Source organism: Phragmites australis, chromosome 15 (genome assembly GCF_958298935.1).
Source record: "Phragmites australis chromosome 15, lpPhrAust1.1, whole genome shotgun sequence".
NCBI lineage: Eukaryota > Viridiplantae > Streptophyta > Magnoliopsida > Poales > Poaceae > Phragmites > Phragmites australis.
The window spans coordinates 5,220,473-5,243,573 of record NC_084935.1 but is presented as its reverse complement, the minus strand read 5'-3'; the positions used below and the strand labels follow the sequence as shown (position 1 = coordinate 5,243,573).

Genomic DNA, 23,101 nt, shown 5'->3' with positions numbered 1-23,101 from the left:
CAGATATCTGTGTACCAGTTTGTATCCACTCCATATGAATTAGTGGCTACCACAACACTTCTCTCATTTGGAACGAAGTCTGGATCCAACAATTTACCGATGCATGCTCGTTCTTGTTACATAGTTGACACTTAGGTCGACGGGAGCTGTTGTTGTTACACGGAGATGGATTTGAATAGTTCCCTTGACCACGATCTTGACCGCGTCTATGCCTGTCGTGGCCTCTAAAATTGGGATTGACACGACCACCCCGTGAGGCAACATTAGCTAACAATCGGGACTGCAAGCTTCCTTGTAGCAAATTCATCTGAATCTCAAAGCTTAATACTTGCGCATATAGCTCAGTTACCATGACAGGCTCCACTCTTGCAACAATAGCTAAGGCGATTGAATTAAACTCCATGTCGAGTCAGGTAAAAATATATGAAACCATCTCCTCATCATTTGATGGTTTGCCAATGGATGTCATCTCATCAACTAGCGTCCTCATCTTCCCGACGTATTTGGCAATAGACATGTTGCCCTTCTGCATAGTAGCCAGTGCTATGTGGGTGTTGTCTAACCTCGCACGCGTCTGAGACAAAAATATGTCTTTGATTGCTTTCCAAGCTTGTCTGGCAGTCCTCATTGCAACGACTTGCATGAGAACTTATCGAGAGAGAGATGACAAAGGATAGCAAAAAACTTGTTGATCTCGAGCTATCCAATGCGCATAGGCTGGGTTAAGCACCATAGCCGATTGATCTCCAACGGTGGCTTCAATCTCCTCGGGCGGAGCTGGCTCGGTGTCATCAAGATATCCTTCTAGAAGTGTGCCACAGATTGCAGGAAATACTTGAGCCTTCCACAACTGATAGTTACTTTTGTTCAATTTCTCGGTGATCGGATGACCTAGTCCCGAGGTTAGGATCGGACCGCCTGCAACACCAGCAGAGCTAGGCATGACAGTAGTCGAAGCAGACCTCGTCGTCGACATGGCTTTGTTGGAGATGAGGGCGGCATCAGGGCATCAGAAGACGTTTAGGCACCGCCGACGATATGTCACGCGTGATGGGAAAATGCATAGTAGTAGATGCAAATTTGTGCACCACAGGAATGAGCGTAAGCACGCGCGCGCCGCCGAACCAGATGCAAACAAGCCACCGATGTAATCTGGGAGCCGCAGAGACAAATGCGAACACGCGTGTCGCTGAACCAGTTGTTGACACGCACAAGGGGCGGATAAGGTCGAGCGCCGCTAAACCAGATGCAAGCAAGCACCGAAAAGGGCGGATGCAGATGAACATTGTGTAAACAAGCGCCGCAGGAGCAGATGCAACCAAGCGCAACACAACAGACGGAGTCGATGAAATAACAAATGAACTCAACGTGAATTTTATAGGAGAGGCTCTGATAACATGATAGAATTGTAGCTAGCGTATAAAATCATGTCAACCTATAAGAGGCCATATATTGCATATTTATATGGGTTAAGAATATGACAGAGAATACAACTTGGAGATAAAGTCCAAAACGGTTCAAACCGACTCAACCGAACCTAAGATTCTATCGTTTGCATGATTCGTGTTTTTATCTCTGGCAGTGTCGTCAAAGTCTCTTCAGGAAATTTACGCCTCGCTGCTCCTTAGGAAAGTTCAGGGAAACGAAACTAACCAGCAAGGTGAATCGATCATCGACTCTCCCTTTCAAAACCGTCATCAAAGGAAACGATCATGACGCGCTGCCTGGCTACAATACACCGCACAGTCAACAGTGCCCAGCCTGATCGCTTGGCAGACTCACTCACTCCACATGACCACATCTCAGTCTGCGCACGCCCTCCTCAAACCTGACCTACCTAACCAACCAGCCCTGCACTTCCATGGCCACACCCAGCCGCCCATCACTGCACAAGCTGATGAAAATTAGGTAAACAGATGGGAGATAATGATAGGGGGCCGGGGGAGCAGCAGTAGCAACAGCTGCAGTAGGAGCAGCTGTGGCCTGTGGGCAGCGCCAGGCAAACGAGACAGCAAACATATACTACGTATCTTTTAGCAGCCGAGCGGCTAATGAGCAAGCAAAGCAAAGCTAGCGATCGAGCGCCGGCCGGCAGCGCGAGCGCGGGCGCACTACGAGCGTACGTGCGTGCTCAGCGATGCAGACAAGCCTAAAGAATTCCAAAAGGATTCCTAAATATTTTTTGGGAAAATTAATCCTAAAGAATTCCATGTGCACTGCTAGCTCGTTTACAATTATACCACTATGAATCAATAAACCTTCTCCAAAATCTCAAAAGAAGATCGAAAAGATGCGTGCATATGGCCGGGCTGGCCTTTGACGCTGATCATGATGATGATGGCCGCCGCATGCACGCTGTGCTCCAGGCCGTCGCTTTTGCCTCTTCTTTCTTTATTTGCCATTCGCTGGTGCCTCGTGCTTGTGCGCACTCATCGACCGGCACAGCAGCGTCTGCGTGGAGGATGAGCAGGAGAAGGCATAATTTCCTTCGCGTCCTGAAGGCGACGCATGCGATTCGAGAGGGAGAGGGAATATTTATCACCTGTCTGCCAAAACCTCCAAGGCTGTGTTGCGTCATTCTCGAACGGTCATTTCAGGCGCGCGCTGCCTAGCCAATGGTAGCCAATGGTAGCACCTTCATCCGTACCCTGATATTATTATCCTGAATCTGCGACGGCCAAATGCATAGTGAAATAGTGATGCTATCTTTGAGATATTGGTTGTTTGTCAACTTAGCAAACATACGATTTGCTAAACTAAGTTCCTGTAACTTAGCAAAATCGTGATCCATTACATCGCCTTTGGATCAATGTGCAGATCCGTGCTCCTGCAGTGCTATCGTGCTCCTCTTGGACAACGTCATTCACCATAACCACCCACAACCAATGGCGAATTTAGGAAAAAAAATTTGGATATCTCATTTGTTAGGTTAGAGATCTGAATATCTTATTTGTTAGATTAAATATGTTTATATCACTGAAAAATATAAAATTATCTGTGTTCTATACATCCTCCACCTTCAATATGGGTTCGCCCACGCTCGCAACCTGGTTCGAGCTTAGGTTGCCATTGAGGTTTATCAGATCTCGAAAACTTCGAAGGAGAGGAGGTGAAGGAACGGTGGTGGGCGGTGGCTACGGTGGCACTACGTACCATCTGTGGATTGAAGAGGATCGGGTCATCTGACTTCACCTATAAAATTAGATGCAAACAGTAACACAGGAGCACAATATAGTAAATTTGCAGTGTCACTGTTCACACAATGATGGGTTTAACTATTCATAGAAGTACTATATCAGTTCTATTATTGGTGAGAGTACAGTAGCATCAAATTTTATCCATCCATTGAAGATCAAACAACTCAAAATATTTTAAAGTCACTGTGACTTCCATTCCTCTAAAATCATATGATCTCGATTTGATCGAAGGAGAGTAGTGGCTAGGTGGCACTGGTAGGTGAGAGCAAGACGACGATCAGTTTGACGATCGATAGAGGTAACAAGCACGACAAATACGGTGTGGAGAGCCGCTATAGATGGGGAAGAAAGCTTGTATGTAGGGAGGGTGTGGAGGAGGGGTGAGGTGGAGGTGGTAGGGTAACCAGAGATGCTTGCCGACTGACCCTACTAGCATAAGGAAATTGACCAAAAAATATGATAAAATATGTTGAAATGTGTCTTAGTTTATATATGATAAGTGATTGATAAGTTAGTTATTTTGGTTTGTTAATTTGTAGGATTGCATAAGTATGTATATGTGTTGCAATTATGATCATGACTAACCAAAGTTAAAAAAATTGGATTTGGTGGTTTTGTCTCTGAGTCTAGGAAAATTGCATACGTCAAATGGTCCAACGCTGGGCAATTTATACACGTCGGATGATCCGGCACTCAGGAAGACTTCACACCAGAGTATTTCAACTCAGAAGCAAAAGTTAAAGTACACACCAGATGGTCCGATGATAGGCAACAGTACACGCTAGACTATTTTTTGCAGAGAGGTTGCAAAGCTGGTCTGGTAAAGATGTACATGTCGGATGGTCCAGCATTGGTGTGAAGTGAACGTTGGACTAAATTTTCCGAAGAGGATGTAAAATAGTTGTCTGGTGGATATACGCACGTCGGATGGTTCAGCGATGAGATGATTTGCATGCTGGACTAATTTGTCCAGAGAGGTTGCATACAACTTGGTTGAGAACATAACACATGTCGGGTGGTCCGGCTCTTAAAGGTGTGAACGTCGAATCATCCGGCGTACACTATTTTTTATGTTGTACTTTCAATTAAGGATTTTGATTTTGGCTATCTATAATGGTGTTGGAGTGCATGTTTGCTTGTCCTATGTTGTTTATGTGATGGATGTAACTTGGTGACCGACGACGGGATGATCGGGGCTAAGCGAGATGCTTGGTGCCAAACGATCGATGAGGTCGAGCGGAGTTGAGGGTGATCCTAACTATACATGTGGAAGTTAAGCAAAGTATGTGAAGGTGGATAGAGACGGTGTGTTGACAAAGTCAAACAAAGAGAATGTTGGTGCAAGTTACAAGACGGCTTGAGGGATCAAGAGCAGGAGAGACTTATCGGTGGTAAAGATCATAAGACAGAGTACATGCGTCGATATCGAGATGCTTGCTTAAGGTTTAAGCAAGTGGCAGTAAGTCATATTTTGAGAAGCATGCAAAACGGTTTCGTGGTTTGGCCTCAAAACGGTGGATAGATGGAGTGCACGTGGTATCATCGTGAAGGTTGCGTCGAGGTGAAACTAAGATATGAAGAAGTCACGACCGTTCGATGGACGAAGTAAAAAATAGACCAAAATATCTCGGTGGTAGGTAGAAGACTATTGGAAGATAGGTGTATTTTAGGAACAATGAAACTTAAGGGATAAGTTACCTCCTTGAGCCTTAAATAGAGGGGTAGAACTATGTGAGATGGTTGAGCTAACTACTTGAGTTTGTATGCTAGGATTTTACAGGAAATGAGAGAGAAGAGTTTAGCCTTTATAATATATGAGAGTTTTTTTATGAGGAAAATATACTGTTATTTGCCGAAAAGAGGGTTGACCTTTGAAAATTGAAGTATGTGTTTCCTCCTATGTTTGTGTTAATCTCCTTTTAGTTTTCATCTTTTGGCTCCCTTGCGTTTTGGTTGATAAGCTGAAATTTTTTGTTGTGATTTTTGTTTTGGTTGATGAGCTAAAATTTTCTTATCTTGAGAAATTATTTTTTCTGTTGCTATAGGCATAAAATTCATATACAAACGTATACAAGTGAGTCTTGAATTCTGTTACCTCTAAAGTATCAACTTGGAGAATCTCTTCTTCCAGTGATATTTTTGTTGGATCAAAATATTCTTCCTACAAATTTCTATCTTTTGTAGCGATGACCTGTAGAATAAGTATCAGTAGAATCTAGAGTTCGTGTACATCCATGAGAGATATGTTCTTCTTTGAAAATTTTCATAGCAACTTGTTTCTCTTTGATTTTTACTTCTGCTCTAGTTTTGAGGTGCGTTAGATGACCAAAATAGGAGAAAGCCATCAGTTTAAAAAAATTGTGAGGCGTCTATTCACCCCCCTCTAGTCGTCATTCCCGGACCTACAAAATAATACATTTTCGGTCAGCTAAATGTTGGACAAACACTTAAACATTTGCATTGCTATTTCTTCAAAATTCATGTACTACCTCTGTTCTAAAAAAGATATCGTACTAAAATACGTGCAGTCAAACTTTAAAAAAAATTTGATCACTAATATACACAAAACTATTCGAATTTAGCATATAAAAATAATAGTAGTGAATTTATCATGAAAAATATTTTAACACCATCTAATTTTTATTTACTAAGAGGTAATTATCATAAATAATAGTTAAACATATTTATTACAGACTGTATCGATATTCTAAATGATAAGTAAATTAAAATATAAGCAGTAACAAATAGGCCACAAACCATCGGTATGGTGCACACACTTAGACCTTTAAAATCATTAATTAGTTGCAATATTCTATTCTTGCTGTACACACAACTAACCAACAAATGGTAAAACACAACTAACCAACAAATGGTAAAAGTTGACCAATATTTGTAGAGTCACAATTGCGCTAATCTTGTACACTGTTGCAAATGTAAACAATCTTCAGTTCGTTAGCAAAGCCAACCAAAAAAAAAAATGCAAGCAGGGCTGTAAGATCAGATAGAAAACGAAAGCAAAGCAAAGGCAAACGGCGCCCACATCCACAAAGCCACCCCGAGTAAAGAACCCGTCCACTCCAACCCCCCATTCCTTCCTCACCAATCCGGCCAAAAGCGAAGCAAAGCAGAGCATATTGCTCCATCGATCTCGCCAAAAAAAAAGCAGTGGAACTGGGGGATTGAGGGGGCACAAGCGCAGCACAAAGAAAGCGAGAGAGCGGCAGAGCGCATCACGCATGGCTCCCTTTTTCTCGCTCAAAAGAATAGATCGCTCTCGTTCTCGTAACCACACATGGAATTAATTGGATCACCACTACTCACAAATTCACATAGCGTGGCAGAGTAGCTAGCTGACTAGCCTAACTCCTACAGCTATCCTTCTCGGTTCTCACTGCGCTGCCATTAAAACCCCCGTTCTTGTTACCACGGTGACCTTGAGCACGCACACTCCTTATGTTGCCTCCTCGCCGTAGCAGCTTACATGGATACGTTGTTTAGGTTGGTTAGCCTCCAAGCCTCAGAGCAGCAGCAGCAGCAGTCGGCGTCATACAACTCGAGGAGCACCACGTCGAGCGGGTCGAGGTCGTCGTCGCACCAGACCAACGCCTCCTACAACTACTACTACCACAGCAACAGCGGCGGCGGCGGCGGGCAGTACTACTACGGCCAGCAGCAGCAGCAGCAGTACTACCTGGAGCCGTACCAAGAAGAATGCGGCAACGCCCACCACCTTTACATGGATGAAGACTTCTCCTCCTCGTCCTCGTCGAGGCAGCACTTCCACTCGCACGGCGCGACGGTGCAGCCGCCGACGTCGTCCACGCCCACGCCGACGGCGCCGACGCCCCCGCTGTCCACGTCGTCCACCGCAGCGGGAGCGGCGCACGCGCTGTTCGAGGCGGCTGACCTGTCGTTCCCGCCGGACCTCAACCTCGACTTCTCGTCCCCGGCGTCGTCGTCCGGCGGGGGCGCGGCGTCGTCGGCGGCAGTCGGGGGAGGAGGCGGGGGCAGGTGGGCGAGCCAGCTGTTGCTGGAGTGCGCGCGAGCGGTAGCCGCGCGCGACAGCCAGCGCGTGCAGCAGCTGATGTGGATGCTCAACGAGCTGGCGTCGCCGTACGGCGACGTGGAGCAGAAGCTCGCGTCCTACTTCCTGCAGGGGCTCTTCGCGCGGCTCACGGCGTCCGGGCCGCGGACGCTGCGCACGCTCGCGGCGGCGTCCGACCGGAACACGTCGTTCGACTCGACGCGACGCACGGCGCTGCGGTTCCAGGAGCTCAGCCCGTGGTCGTCGTTCGGGCACGTGGCAGCCAACGGGGCCATCCTGGAGTCATTCCTGGAGGCTGCCGCGGCGTCGTCGGAGCCGCAGAGGTTCCACATCCTCGACCTGAGCAACACGTTCTGCACGCAGTGGCCCACGCTGCTCGAGGCGCTCGCCACGCGGTCCGCCGACGACACGCCGCACCTCTCGATCACCACCGTGGTGTCCGCCGCGCCGTCCGCACCGACGGCCGCCGTGCAGCGCGTGATGCGGGAGATTGGGCAGAGGATGGAGAAGTTCGCGCGGCTGATGGGCGTGCCCTTCAGCTTCCGCGCCGTGCACCACGCTGGGGACCTGGCGGAGCTCGATCTCGACACGCTCGACCTACGCGACGGCGGCGCCACCACGGCGCTCGCCGTCAACTGTGTCAACTCTCTGCGAGGCGTCGTGCCGGGCGGCGCCCGCCGGAGAGACGCGTTTGCCGCGTCCCTCCGCCGTCTCGATCCGCGGGTCGTCACCGTCGTCGAGGAGGAGGCCGATCTGGTGGCCTCGGACCCCGACACATCCGATCAAGGCAGCGAAACGGAGGCGGCATTCTTGAAGGTGTTCGGTGAGGGCTTGCGGTTCTTTTCGGCTTACATGGATTCGCTTGAAGAGAGCTTCCCGAAGACAAGCAACGAGAGGCTGGCACTAGAGAGGGGAGCAGGACGTGCCATTGTCGACTTGGTATCGTGCCCGGCGTCAGAGTCCATGGAGCGGCGGGAGACGGCGGCGTCATGGGCGCGCCGCATGCGGTCGGCCGGGTTCTCCCCGGTGGCATTCAGCGAGGACGTTGCCGACGACGTGCGGTCACTGCTGCGCCGGTACCGGGAGGGCTGGTCGATGCGCGAGGCAGCGTTAGACGACTCGGCGGCGCCTGGAGCAGGCGTGTTCCTCGCGTGGAAGGAGCAGCCTCTCGTGTGGGCAAGCGCGTGGAGGCCATGACAGAGATCGATCCAACTCACCGACGCAAATGCAAGATCGGTGAGTGCGTGTGGAACCACAGGAGCCAAGGAGAAGCAAGGGCGCCATGCCCAGCCACGCTGATGCATCCACGCATTGGATCATCGCAGGCACGTGCATGTGTATGGCTAGCTCTGATCTCCTTGCTCGTCTTGAAAATTGATGCATGGCTCACGCATGTAGGGTTTTGAAGCAGCGTAAACGTAGGGATCGGAGCTAAAGGAATTGTTCATGTACGTACCTACACATTGGTTGCAGCGAGAAGTGTGATCGAGGATCAGGAGGTGTAATAGTTTTAGGTTTTTAGACTTGCGTCTATTTTAAATCATCGATCGTCACAAGTTCTTGGCGTGATGATTTTGATTAGCATTGCTTGCTTCTTTTCCCTCTATGTTCCTTCTTGTAAGGTTAACTTAATTTCTCCCTTTTGGAGGATTTTACGTGCATGGTTTTGTCATACGGCGTCTGCTATAGCCTATAGCTGGGTAGCTTCGTGCAAAGATTGATGCTTGCATGGTTGTTGAGTTGTTGCGCGTTGTCTTGTTGATGGGATCAGATGTTAGGACAGATACTTGCACGGCCTACTACTTTTGGTTACTAGTACTAGCATGAAATTAAACCTGGAGCACTAAGCCTATACCATGTGAGATACTAGCTTGAGTACACTTTCTCCGGTGCATTGTGGTTAACTAACCCATTTACCCTCTTATAGTTACTTTTTCCCTTTTTTTTCGTAGGATCTGTATCCGACATCTCTCAGCCCGGATGCACTTTGCTTTTTCAACTTTCGTCCTCCCTATTCTCTCCCTCGATCGCCTCCTGGCTGTCATGCTAACCTCTTCATTTTGAAGCTCTTCACCTCGGCATCTACCCACCCGGCAGTGGTTTACCACCCTTGGCCGGCAGCGGCCTTGCCGCTCCGCCCTTGTGGCTGCCTCCTCCACCAGACCAATCTCCCTTCCCAGGAGCTCTTCTAAGCCTAGCAATCAAGGAAGGCCTCCCACTCCCTAACCCCATTGACAACTGCCATTCTTCGTCGCATGAGACATTGATTTCGTTTAAAGGCGCCTGATAATTAGGATGCGTGTCAAAGAAATGTCAAGGCCGTTTTAGTCTTGTCAAGGAAGTTTATGTCATTCATTTTACCTGATCCACAAGAGTATGATTAAGTCGACATTCACATGATCTGCACGAGATCAGGTATATGTATAGTTAAGTTTGGGATATTCTAAATGAAATTATAGCCAAATACCCATCATCCAAACAGGCCTGAGTTTATATATGCGGCTTGTATACTAGCTAGCTTAAGTTATCTGTTATCGAAAAAATAGACCAGTATAGTTTTGAAGTTGAGTGTGACAAACGGCCTTAGTTATGTGTGACACACACACATATTTATAGCAGCTATAATTTGGTTTCCATATCATTAAGTACTACAAGCAGCCGGATCAAATTCGTTGTGTCTATTGCAAGCTAGGACCATTTGAAATCTAATTGGAAACGACCGGCCTGTCGTTGACAGATTAACCTCTCCCCATTACTTAATGGCTTATTTAGCTCAACTTTGATTCTATGTATAAAACAAAGATCTGGAGTTGTTAGGAACTTGCAACGTAGTGGGGAGTGACATCAGTCAGTATATATAATGGCATCATCAAACTCATAACAGGCTGATGAATAGGATAAGTTAGAAGGAGAAGCGTGGAGAGAGGATGCTCCAATCCGCTAGAGGTTAGGTGATGGGGTGATATCATTAGCTCAGGGGCGCCGTTTCTAGAAAAAACCATACTTTGTACCCTTCCCTGGCCTGTCCTTTTCATGCAGAAGCAACCGTCCCATTGCCACGACATTTCAATCTTTAGTTCTTGACATCCACATCTCCTTGCCGTTCACGATTTGCGCTGATTTTATGTCGTGGTCTTTTTCACGAACAATCGGTCAGGTTATTAATGGTTAAAACAAAACGTAGCAAACACATGCCGAAAAGAAAAGCTCCAATTTCGTCGACCCAATCGGCGGTGCATGCCAGCTACTCACCATGCAGTGAGATTTCATGTGCAGCGTACGTGACAAATTAAAGCCAGTCGTAGCTTACAACTGAACGCCGGCCAGGGCATGGGAGCACATACACTCGTATCAAGCAAGTCGGCTAGGAAAATCGGCCGGTAGTGCGGGCGAGCCGCGACGGAGGCATGGAAGAATGATGGGTGAGAGGCCGCAGGGTCGTTATCGCGTGGGCGGGCAGGCGGCGCCGGGCGAGCCAGCTCGCGCACTGGCTATCAGCTGGGGTCTCGCGCGCGGTGGGGGGGGGGGGGGGGAAGCGAATCTGGTGGAGGGGGGGCTGGCGGAATCTAACAAAAGAAGGTGGTGGGCTTGGACCGATCGCCTGGCCGGCCGGCTAGTGGACTGCGCCTACGCACGTACGGGGGCCCCGGCCCCCACGATCTACACCCCCTTTCCCACCCGTTTCTCCCGAGAAATCATTACGTACGCCGACGCCGTTCACCCGATCCGATCCACGCGCTCGTCTCCATCCTCCTCCCATCTCGCGGCGCCGTCGGCCTCCGTTCGCCGGAAACACGTGCGCTCCGCAGCTGCACGTGTGGTATATGCGTGTCTCCAGGTTTGCGAGATGCTAGCGAGATAGAGCAGAAGTTGCCTACAACCACCAACGATCATCGATTGTGTTGTCCATTGTGCGATTTGCGTTACTACTTATATATATATGTTCTTGTTCAGCTCAGACGCACAACTAGGGAGTCATGCGCCCTTATGATTGAAGGGATGTTTGGCGTTTGTGTAGACCGGATTAATCAGCTGTCCGAGGTCTTTGCGAATCATGTTCAAGTTTTTTTATAACTCAACGGACGGGGAGTGTGATGGATGGGGACCCTGACATAGAGATATGCGCAGGGCACTGTCAGCTTGACACATCAGAAAGTTCTCGCTTTCTTGAATGTGGGTCAAACCGGGCCGGCCACGAGCTGCGCCAACTTTCAATCCAATTCTGAGCAAATCATGATACTACCGGCGGTCCCGTTGCAGCCTTTGTCAATTGCAATAGTCGGGCGTGCATGCCTTTGGTTTTATCCGAGAAGAAAAATGCGAAGGCTTCCTTCATGGCCGATGGCTGCTCTTTATTCAAAAGAGTTCAGCAAGCACGAATAGAGAGTACTCTTCTATATATACAGAGATCTTTGATCTGAACGTCTCTGCGCTGCAGGGCATGCGTGGCTGGTGGCTACTAGCTCTTTTCAGCAACAACTAATTATAGAGATGGCTCCACAAACTAGGAGCAGTTTTTCCTATAAGATTAAAGTGTTAAAAATGAACTGAAAATACTCTCCTGTTGATCTATGGTGGATATATCTATGCTTCCTGGCGAAAGTTACATTCCATCAACTTCACCTGAACTTAGCAGAGTTGTGGTACTTATCGCTAACAGTATTCATTTGCAGTCTGCTCAAGGCTCAAGCAATAATAGAGGGACAAAAAAGGGATTGCTTTAGCAAAATAAAGGACTAGGACTATGAGCTGGCAGGCCGGTTAGCTCCATGGTGGTGTGTCGAGGTGGACTGCCAGGCCCTCATGTCGTGGTCTCGGACCAAAAGGGGAAGCGAGGCGAAGGAACAAGTAGTGGGAGCTCCTTTTTAGGGGGTGGGGAAGGTGTGGGCATAGAGAGACTGTCAGTGACACGACCGCCCTCTTTCCCTGCCCCAACTGGCAACAGGCCCTTTGCACAGGCCTTTTTTTAGGGCATGGAGTTAATACTAATTTCTCTTGTGAAGAATCTAGCTACCGAAGCGTTTGTACCAGCTCCCAGGGAGGTCGCAGGCTGCATGTTTATATGGAGCCGAGAACGGCAGAGATTACAGCCGGAGATTACAAATACGTCTACGTGAGAGTTTCGGTCACGCTTGAATACAGGCTTTATCTCTAGAACTTATCTCTAAGACATGCAAGACCGAAACTCTCTCAGACTCCAACTCTCCGAAGATACAACATCATCTTTATCTCTAACATTCTTCCTCAATCATAATTTATCTAAGTTAAGATTGTGTTTAAATTCTTCCAGACTTCGAGCTGGCAGTGCCTTGGTAAAACCTTCTACTACTTGATCTCCTGTTGGAACAAATTGTATATCTAGCAATTTTTGAGCAATTTGTTCTATGATAAAATGATAATCTACTTCAATGTGTTTTGTTCTTACATGAAACACATAATTTGCAGAAAGATAAGTTGCACCAATATTATCACACTATAGTTCTTGACGAGACTTAACAATTAACTCATCAAGTAACATCTGCACCCACATAATTTCAGTTGTTGCATTAGCCAATGCTTTATATTCAGCTTTTGTACTTGATCATGGAAATGTTGCCTGTTTTTGTGCATTTCATGATATAAGATTTGTCCCAAAAAATATAACAAAACCTCCAGTAGACCTTCTATTATCAGAACAACCAGTCCAATCTGCATAGAAAAAGCACTGACCAACATAGAAGATGACTGATTGATTCTTAATCTGATACCCATTGTATGTCTCAAATATCTCAGAAATCTTTTAACCGTTGTCCAATGCTGAGTAGTAGGAGAATGTAAATATTAACAAATCGTATTCACCGGAAACGTAATATCTAGTTGTGTCATTGTTAAATATTGAAGAGCTCCGACAATACTTCTATATTTCGTGATATCCTCATATCCTAATGGTTCTCCTTCACGACCTGATAATTTCTCTATAACAGAAATGGGTGTAGCTACTGGTTTGCAATTCATCATTTCTACATGTTTCAATAGATCCATAGCATATTTTTCATGGGTCAGCAAAATACCATCACATACCTTCTTGACTTCAATTCTCAGAAAATAATGTAAATCACCTAGATCCTTAAGAGCAAACTCAGCTTGAAGATCTCTAAGCAGTGCAACGGTTGCTTCTTGTGATGAGCTTATAACAATTATATTGTCAACATAGATTAATAAGATATCATGACATTGCCTTTATTATAAAAGAACAGGGAAGTGACAGTCTTATATGCACGAAAACCGAGACCTTGCAACTTTTCACTCAACCGCAAACATCATGCCCTGGGAGCTTGCTTTAGTCCATATAAAGATTTATCCAACTTACAAACAATATGTAGAAAATATTTATCTTTATAACTTGGTGGTTATCTCATGAACATATCCTCCTCTAAAATATCATAAAGGAACACGTTCTGCATATATAGCTGATGGAGACTATCATCAAGACATTGCAATGGAAAGCACTAATATGCCTCCTCTAGAATATCATAAAGAAACATAAAGAAACATGTTCTGCATATATAGCTGATGGAGACTATCATCAAGACATTGCAATGAAAAGCACTAATATGACAGTAGCAACTTTAACCATAGAGCTAAACCCTCATAGTTAATACTATATCATTGCTTAAACCCTTTGCAACCACTCTAGCCTTGTGTGCATGTGTGAATCTATCCTGCTCTATATTATGCTGATTCTAAGTTTGTAACAGTGCATGCCTACTGGCGTGCAGGTCATGCACATTCCTTTTTTTGGGAACTGTAATGTCATGCACATTCTATATTTCTATAGTATAGCTTTCCCCACAGTTTCACAACTAGTGTTAGTATAATCCTACGAGGTCCATGAGGAGGTATGTCTATTTCCTTTCACCGTTCCATTGTGTCGAAGGCTGTGCGTGCCCTAGCCGCTCCACGGAGCGCGCGCGTGAGGAAGACAATCACCCTCTGCATGCATGCTCATTGGGAGTAACGTTCTCTGCCGATCACAAGCATGGGGCATGTACTTATCATTCTTCTTTGGCAACTTCTAAGCGACGAGCTCGAGATAATGTAGTTATAGCGCTTCTTCATCTTGCCATTGTCTGCATGCGAACTCGTGTGACCATGTGGGCACATATATATATACTAGTAGTACTCAGCAGACGCCACGTGGATTCAGATATCATGCATGCCTTTGTTGCGTGATACATTTTCGCTCACGAATCATTACCGACGCGAAAAACACTGATTTAGGTCGACGACGCAAGTAGCTTATAGCCTGTGCTTGATAAAGTAAAGCAAGCTTTTTTATGCGGCCATGGTGGTCATGGCGTGGCCCATGAAGTGATATGATCGCCTTCAAAAGCTGCGTGCGGTGGCGCTGCATGCATGCGATGCGATGCGATGCGAGGCCTTTTTTGTCAGGCCACTAGCCCCCCCATAAATACCGACATCCATGCAGGCACGAAAATACATGCGGCGCACGACACTGGCAGCGTGTCCCCAGCACTGCTGCCCATCATGCACGCCATGACTTCCCTAGGAAACGCAACTAAACATCCAGTACTACGTCGTCCGACTAGTGCCAGTATTAAGGGTTACCTGATAGCGATACATGCATGCAGCTGCTTGCCCTGTGCGAGACCTGATGGCTCGTTTCACTCCACGGCCGGGGAAAAGGGGAGGATGTCACGTCCACGTTCCGATCGATAGGAGGTGGTGGAATAGCACCTGTGGTCGGATGATGGTTACGGGCTTGCGGCCTGAGCAGGAAAGCAAGTAGCAAGCAAGCGTGAAAAGGGGGCACTGTGCGGAAGTAGCACATGCATAGTTGCCGCGTGGGGCCGGAGTTTTGGAAAAAAACTTTATAGGGTTTGATCTTACAAAAAATCTTCTTTTGTATATATCACGTATATTTATCTTTTTTTTAAGTTGTACGTACCAGCCGTTCGATAAAAAAGAACGACATATATCAAAATATCGTAGGAATCTTCTAGTAAAAATTCTCATAAAATTTCCTTCCGCAATGATTCCATGCAAATGCGGCTAACTGCAGCTTGGGCCAGACACATGTCCTGCTCTTTCCCTTTCAAATTCCAACTAAGAATTTCGACTGTTAAGGACGCAGAGGACTACGACGTCACGTCTGAAGGTGATAGCTCCCGGTTTCTATTCAGCACATGGATGCCACTCCGGTTCAGAAGTTCAGACTGATCGAGACGTTCGGTTCCGGGGCATTATTGATTGCTCTAGATTTTTCTCTCGATAAACTTAGCCCAAACTTGGGCAAATATTTGAAGGTTCGGATCCGAATCCCCCTACCAAAACAAGACCCTAAATCTTCTTTTCACTACAAGGTTTCCAAGATTTTTCTCAAAATAACGGAGGGTTTTTTCTAGTCTATCTGGATAATTTCTAAGCGTTATTTGGTAAATGGCCGATGATGATCTTTTGTCGAAAATTATTGATCAGTAATTTTGTTTATTGCTAATTCGTTCTCACCCTAGGGAAATATCCAAAATAAGCTAGAAAACCCTTGTCCACTTGAGAAAATTTTTATACAGGCACAATAACCATCGGCCATTCGTAAAAAACACTTAGGAAAATTTGAAGACCTTGTAGTGATTATCTATTTAATTGGTCAACAAAATAAGTATCCTCCCTCGCTCTGAAGCCTATAAATTACAACATTAATCAGAGAGAAAAAAACAAAGTGTATCTATACCTATATATAAATTACCCATCATTGCCATTAAAAAATAACCTAAAATACCCCTATATACGCTTCTCTATTACCAACAGCTGTCATTATGGAAAAAATTAATCTAAAATACCCTTATACTTGCTTCTATGTTACCCACCACTACTATTATTGAAAATAAAGCCAAGTGACTGCAAAAAAAGGACAATATAGTTTAATTAATGTATAAGTTCATTGCAGCATGCATGCTTTTAGGAATTCAAATGATCTTTTGATGTAAATTGTAATAGGAAAAAGAAGAAGATAGAAACATAGCTCAATACGAGAAGTGTAAAACAAAAAGAAAAGGAGGTAAGACCCGATACAAGAGGATGTCCTATCTATCCAATCGATACAATAGCATGAACGATCTATTCAGATCATGAAAATAAACAAGCATCCGCTCACATAAAAAATATAACATATTCTCTCTCTCCCTCTAGAACATCGTAGACAAGCTGGCGGTTCGATTGGCCAACGGTGTTGCCCACTCTGTAGCAATGGAAAGGGATGAGTGCGTTGATGCTAAGGATGTCACAAAACGTAATGGTGTCTAAGCGTGAGATGAGCTCGGGTTGCATATCCAATGGTGAATGGCCGAGGCAGATGCAATGAAAAGGAGAAGCCCATCAGCCCGTATGGTCATCAACATCATCATTAGGGAGAATATAGGCGTAGTTGCATCGGGCTTGGACCACGTAGTTCATGTCAGCCAGGCGGCCTAGCAAGATGTAGCCTACAGATCACTGATGGTGGATGGAGGCTTCCCCCTCATGCTTCATGTACACCATTATGTACACATGTATTTGCTATGAAAATAAGATAGCAAGTTCATATTTATCATTTACATTGAAATATGTTACCAGTTAGCCCCTTTATGTGAACCGTATGTATAAAAAGTTATTTTTAGAGATAATTTCTTATATGAACTGTATTTGAAAATGAGATGATTACCACATGTGGATCACATAAGAAGTCGCATGTGTAAAAGGATATTTTCAGATACGGTTCCTTATGTGAACCGACTCTAGTGATGATGATGATTTCCAGAAATGGTTCATTATATGAACCGCTTCTAGTAATAGGTTACAAAAATTCATAATTTTTTTATATGAAATTGGGTAAGGACAAAATTTATATTAAGATTGTAGTCCTTGACGAGATCTACAACTTTGTAGTAAAAACTTTTTTATTTAAAGTCATTATCAGATGATAAAATGTCAACCCCCATCAATAGTTTGAGCCATATTCAAATAGGTATATCCAGAACCTTAAAACTTGGGAGGAGCAGACTGAGAATAATCATGCACACGCCTCAAAGAGAAAGCACTTTTGAGATAGATTTTGCCACAACTAGTAAAGACAGAAGTGAAAATAGCTCCATTTTTTGCATCAATTTTGACCTTCTTATGATCCTCTCACTAAAATCAGACCCATATGCATGTTTTGCTTTGTCATTATTTTGATATCTAATAATAACTTCAAATGAAAAAAAAATTAACTATAAAGTTGTGGATCTCGTCGAGAGTTACAATTTTTATATAAAGTTTGTCCCTATCCGACTTCATATGAAAAAATTATAAATTTTTGCAACATATTTTCAGAGGTGATTTCTTATATGAACCGTCTCTGGTAATAGGGATGATTTCTAAAGGCGGTTCATTATGTGAATCACCTCTGATAATGAGTTGTAAAAAATTCATAATTTTTCGTACTAAGTCGGATGAGGACAAACTTTATATAAAAATTATAGCCCTCAATGACATCTACAACTTTATAGTTGAAAATATTTTCATTTGAAGTCATCTAGATGTCCAAATAATTGTTTGAAGTTTCAGACAAAAGAGGTAAAAAGTATTGCTTATGCTATTAGTATCACTAGTAATTTTGTGGTGGAATATTAAGGATATATCGAATGAGTTAAGAGGTCTCGTATTTGAGTGCTACGAATCGGAACTGCACACGTGCGTATTTTGCGTGAAAAATTGTGTGACTTATGACTCACGCAGGGTTCCTCAGGTGCTTTTTTTTTTCATTTTTTGACAAAAAATATTAATTCTGAAAATTGATTACCAGAAGTGATTTACTTAAGGAACCGTTTGTGAAAATCGAATTCCTAGAGACGATCTGCTTAAGGAACTATCTGTGAAAATATATTACCATACGCGGTTACAGATGGTTACTTAAGTAAGTTATCTCTGGTAATAGATTTTCACACATGATCTTTTTTTATGTGAAAATCGTCTATTTTTATAGCTCTTTTACTTGAGATGGATGGCTAAACAACTGTACAAATAAGTTATCATACATTTCTGAAAATAATTTTGTAGTGGTGATTTACATCACGTATAACGAGAAAGATACTGGAATCAAGGTTCATCGACACTGAAATCTTCATGCAACTGATAACAGATTTCTTCCTGTTGGCTTTCAGAGAAAACAGTGTCGATACTGTGAGTTAGTTTGTCGCCTCACTTGAGCGTAGTGCCTGCGAGTTCGAATGACTGCTGCTTACTGGCAGTGCACCGACTTTTGCTCACAGCTCACTTGCCAGTGCTTGCTGCACGGGCACGTACGAAACGGTGCACCGTCTGCTGCAAGGTCTGCTCCAAAACGACTAAACGAGGCAGATCGACGAGCAATTTTGCGCACGTACGAACCGGAGGCCGTACGCGTGACCCCATGCCGTTGTCATTTTTCCTTGGTAAAACCTGCGTCTAGCACCCCCTAATCACGTGAAGCCATGCATCCTTCCGCTCGGTCGAGCTAGCTGCAGCGTTAGGCATGCGTCCGTGGCCCCGTGGTTGAGCTGAGACACACGTATAAATAACTTGTCTAAGAGCCGACTAATCGACGAAGCCAGCGAGAGATCTTGGACGTTTTCCGAGTCCCATGCGAAGCCGGCAGCGGAAGGGGTCCCGCTGGTGAGGTCACAGCCACGGCCCACGATGCCTCGTCAAATGCTATCTCTTGTGGGGCTGACTACCCACTTTGCTCATACCCCTGCAGCTTGCTTTGGGCCCAAAAGGATCCGACCATTCACCGCCCAGATTTTTTAAATAATATTATTTTATTAGAAAGATACTAAAATATTATTTAAAATAAGAAAATTTCAGAAATAGTTACCAGTCAGCACTCCAATTGCTGACTAGAGTGTTATTGATAATTATCCTATTTGACACACATATGGAGATAAGACGAGCTCCTGTCGACGCCAACAAGAGCCCACCGACATACCAACTGTTGATAGATCCCACCGACAGGATGTGAGAAGACCAAGAAGTGCTATGCACACTACGACAGCCTGAGTGACGCTGATGTGGCCTCCTACCCCATTCCTTGTCGACACACCGACTGCCAATAGGCTCTCCGGTTACCGACAAAGGGACTAATCGGTGCTTCAATTGCCACAATCAGAACTACATTACATGGGACTAATTAGGACTAAGCAAAATCGGTCAGCCGAGCCGACACCTAACTCAGGATCACAACCGGCTTTGCAGCCACAATCAGAACTCCATTAGAAGATAGAACAGACGCCGAGTCAAATTTACTCTGTCGCAATAGCCCAGATCGGACTTGTGGAAAGGAGAAACCCTAATGCGCAAGGAAATATGAAACATCACACGCTGCTCGTTTCAGTAAGAATAATCATTTCATCCAAAGGGGATTTCAGCGAACAAAGTTCAGCTGAAATAGAGTGATCAATGCCAGGAGCAAAAATTGAATTTTCAATCCAAAACAATGCTTCCACGGTACTTGGTTGACGGGCAAATGATGTATTCAACAAGCGAGGCCAAAAAGGCAAGAGCAAAAGCTGCTCCTTACTGCTCACCTGGCGCGGTCTTGATGATATCAGAATCACCTGAAACCAAACACAAATCAGCACGATGTGATAACAAGCACTGAAGTTTCACGTTCAAAAGGATAACGAACCCTGAAGCGTGTATTCAAAGATGATATAGTATTGTAATCATTTTCTGAATTGTGACAAAGGAAATTACCAGGATCAATAATGCTGAGGCAGCAGACACGGAAGTATTTGCCACAGGCCGTTCCCAAGTCAACATTATCTGGAAACAAACAACATATTGCAATCACTGACGGAAGTCATAAAACCAATGAAATAACTTAACAACACTGCTTACACACCTATTGCAGTTTACATGATATAAACCTAGTTATTTCTCTTGACAAAAAGCATAGCCACACAATTATTACAAAAGAACTAGTAAACATTTTTTTTCTTTTTTTTTTCATTTCAAACAAAAATTCCCAAAATAACCCATGTTAATCGAGACTAGTTCATAAACAGGATTATGTCTTCACAAATTAGACCTTTTGAAATGGTATAAACATATCAGTGGACACAAGGACTAGATCTTTGCAGTAAAGAATTAATCAACTGTAATGTGACTCAACCAAAATGTAAAGTAGGAATGCCAACTTACTTCCATGGAAGTGGTGGACGACCTTAGCCAGCATAGCATAGTACTCTGTTTCAGACTTACGAAGAGGAGGGCAGTTATTACCAACGATCACTAGCTTTGCAGTAAATGAACAAACATATGGAGATTTTATAAATCAAACTGCTATAGCAAAAATGAATCAGACAAAAACAGGAGATCATAATGTGACAACTCTGGTAGAACAGGCCGAGAGATATTGCAAAAATATATATACGGCAATACGGCATCACAAGCTTCAAACAAGGAATGTGTTATATACGAATGATACAGCAAAACACAAGGAAAGAGGGTGAGACAGTTAAAACTTTAGCACATAACAATTAGCAAATAAAAATTCAAGACCAAATATATAAAAAAGATAGCAAAAGACACTGCACAATGAATTGGCTCCAATTGCATTCAAATGTAAAAACCATAAGACACCATCCATATAAATGGATGAAAACCACATAAGCCCAAGCCAGGAGCTATCAATCACATCATATCCCCAATTCTGTTAATAAACAGTGATATCACACAAATATTATATGCAGGATATGGGGAGAATTATTATGGCATTTGTTAGGAATAACAACTTGTATTCAATGGTAGCCTACGAGGGCAATATATAGAGTACATGAGGGAAACCCTAGAACTAGGAAATTACCATAATACCTTTAACACCCCCTCAAACGCAAGACGTGTGCAATAGCGTTGTATTTGAAAGAGGTGATACCAAATAATAAACTTAGACTAATACATCCAAAAATTATCTCTTCAAAGCCATTGTAGAGTGGAGCTTTAGTAATCCTATCGAATCAAGACGAAGAAGTGCAAAGCGAACCACATGAGTAGAGTTGTGATGATGACATCAAAAGAATGCTCTTAGTTAAGAATCGCAACAAAGCGATAACAAGTAGCAAGATGACAAACAAAAAATTACCACTAAAGCTACATAAATACCAAGATAACAAAAGAACACCCTAGATCAAGAATTGCAAACACAACAATGACGAGTAGCAAGACAACAAATGAAATTGTCAATAAAGCTACCGAAAGATCTAGATGACTAAGTTACATCAATAACGACGGTAAGAAATTGACTAAATGAAGGAATATTTGGACTCGCATGAGGCACGGCATAGAGGAACTCAAAGTAAGCCTGAGACTTAGATGTGGGCACAGTGAAAAACAAAAAACTAAAGCTAGACCTAGATGCATAGCCTAGCAGCAGCACTAGCAAAAAGCCTTGGGTACAACCAACATGCAACACCTAGATCAACTTCTGTAGCAACAAAATCTATCCACTGCTAAATATGGGCTTGTTCAGTCGGAGAAGACCCAAGAAGAGGGTTGCCATCCTTCAAGCGAGCAACATAGCGTGCAATAGCATTGCTCTGAAAAACAGCACCATCGAGAGTCTCCAGAAAAGGCAACTTCCCAAGGGGGTTCATCTGTTGGACTGATCGGAAACTCAGAGTTGAGCAGAGGTCGAGGAAGCAGCAGCAGTATGTTCACTATCGATCATCTGGGGAAAGGATCATCATATCCTCAGTAACAAGCCCAAGTAAATTGCAGAATTAGAAGGGTGATAAACCAATAATATCTTAACTAAGCATCTCTAATAAAAAGGACAAATACCGGTAAAAAATGGTAGTAAACACAAAGAGAAAACAATAACATCTTAATTGATCATTTCTAATAAAAGGATAAGGAGCAGTAAATTATAGGAAGTAAACACGATTCAATATAAGTTAGCTAAAGGAAAGTATTAATGGATAAAGTTTGGAAAATAAGAGTTTCGACTTGGTACTCCAAAGGGAAAAGGTACAAGTCACATAATGTTCACTGTCGATGATCTAGGGAGAAGATGATTATGACCTCTACTCATAACATTATATTAAAAAAACAAAATAGGTTCTTCAGAGAACGACATGTCCGAGAATATGTTGTCCAGAGAATAAATTGGGGACATCCATGTAGCCACGAGCATAAGGTTGATGCAGCTGGCATGGATTCAAACCCCTATTTTCCTCCTTTCAAATGTGTATTCTCATTGCGACATGCGAAAGGTTCTATTGGTTCAGAAAATAGAATGGAAAAGGTATGACTACAGCCTACATAACAAATATTGAATGTAAAAAATTGAATGAGGACAAGAAATTAAATACAATCGCCTCACTAGAATATAGAAGTGGAACGAAAACAGGAAATGGAAAGGCTAAAGTTAAATATTGCTTCACCTCTAAAAGCATGCCAGTATGCCACTGAAATGTTCAAGCCTATGTAAGCAAATCTATAATAAAGAAGTTAAAATAGCACTGGACCATATAGGCAAGGCCACCACCAGGCACCAGCACCTGACTGACAACAGTGAGCCCATATGAATGAACAGCGACCGTGAAGCTAGTTGCTATCGCATTGATTCATACACATCAGCCATGAGACCCACGACAATCAGTTTCTCCAATCCGCAAGAACACACCACGGCATTCCAGCATCCATCATTTAATAGCAGTATATACATGACCTTTAATTCCTACAACAGACTTTTAAACTATTATAGACACACACAGGCAACCTATTGCTGACAGCACACGTGAGCATCACGTAAACAGCTTGCTTACACTTGGAATTCCTGAGGGTCCTGAGGACGGTCTTGTAG

The 23,101-nt window shown here is 44.1% G+C and overlaps 2 protein-coding genes, 1 non-coding gene and 1 pseudogene across 3 annotated transcripts; 1 reads left to right on the top strand and 3 right to left on the bottom strand.

Moving 5' to 3' along the window:
* Nucleotides 1–312: 312 nt before the first annotated feature.
* Nucleotides 313–452, bottom strand: LOC133894221 (small nucleolar RNA Z247). The gene has a single exon (XR_009905030.1). It is a non-coding gene; the product is annotated as a small nucleolar RNA Z247 (small nucleolar RNA).
* Nucleotides 453–6,257: 5,805 nt separating this feature from the next.
* LOC133893508 (protein SHORT-ROOT 1) lies at nucleotides 6,258–8,914 on the top strand. Its single transcript, XM_062334535.1, has one exon. The coding sequence runs from the start codon at nucleotides 6,679–6,681 to the stop codon at nucleotides 8,437–8,439; it is 1,761 nt and encodes a 586-aa protein (XP_062190519.1). The 5' UTR covers nucleotides 6,258–6,678; the 3' UTR covers nucleotides 8,440–8,914.
* Nucleotides 8,915–19,361: 10,447 nt separating this feature from the next.
* Nucleotides 19,362–20,562, bottom strand: LOC133892863 (large ribosomal subunit protein eL30-like). The gene is made up of 3 exons (XM_062333845.1): nucleotides 20,440–20,562; nucleotides 19,993–20,061; nucleotides 19,362–19,853 (listed from the first exon to the last, which is right to left on the bottom strand). The coding sequence occupies exons 1-3, from the start codon at nucleotides 20,471–20,473 to the stop codon at nucleotides 19,813–19,815; spliced, it is 144 nt and encodes a 47-aa protein (XP_062189829.1). The 5' UTR covers nucleotides 20,474–20,562; the 3' UTR covers nucleotides 19,362–19,812.
* A 1,367-nt stretch (nucleotides 20,563–21,929) lies between these two features.
* Nucleotides 21,930–21,989, bottom strand: LOC133894203 (small nucleolar RNA Z103; annotated as a pseudogene).
* Between the last annotated feature and the right edge of the window lie 1,112 nt (nucleotides 21,990–23,101).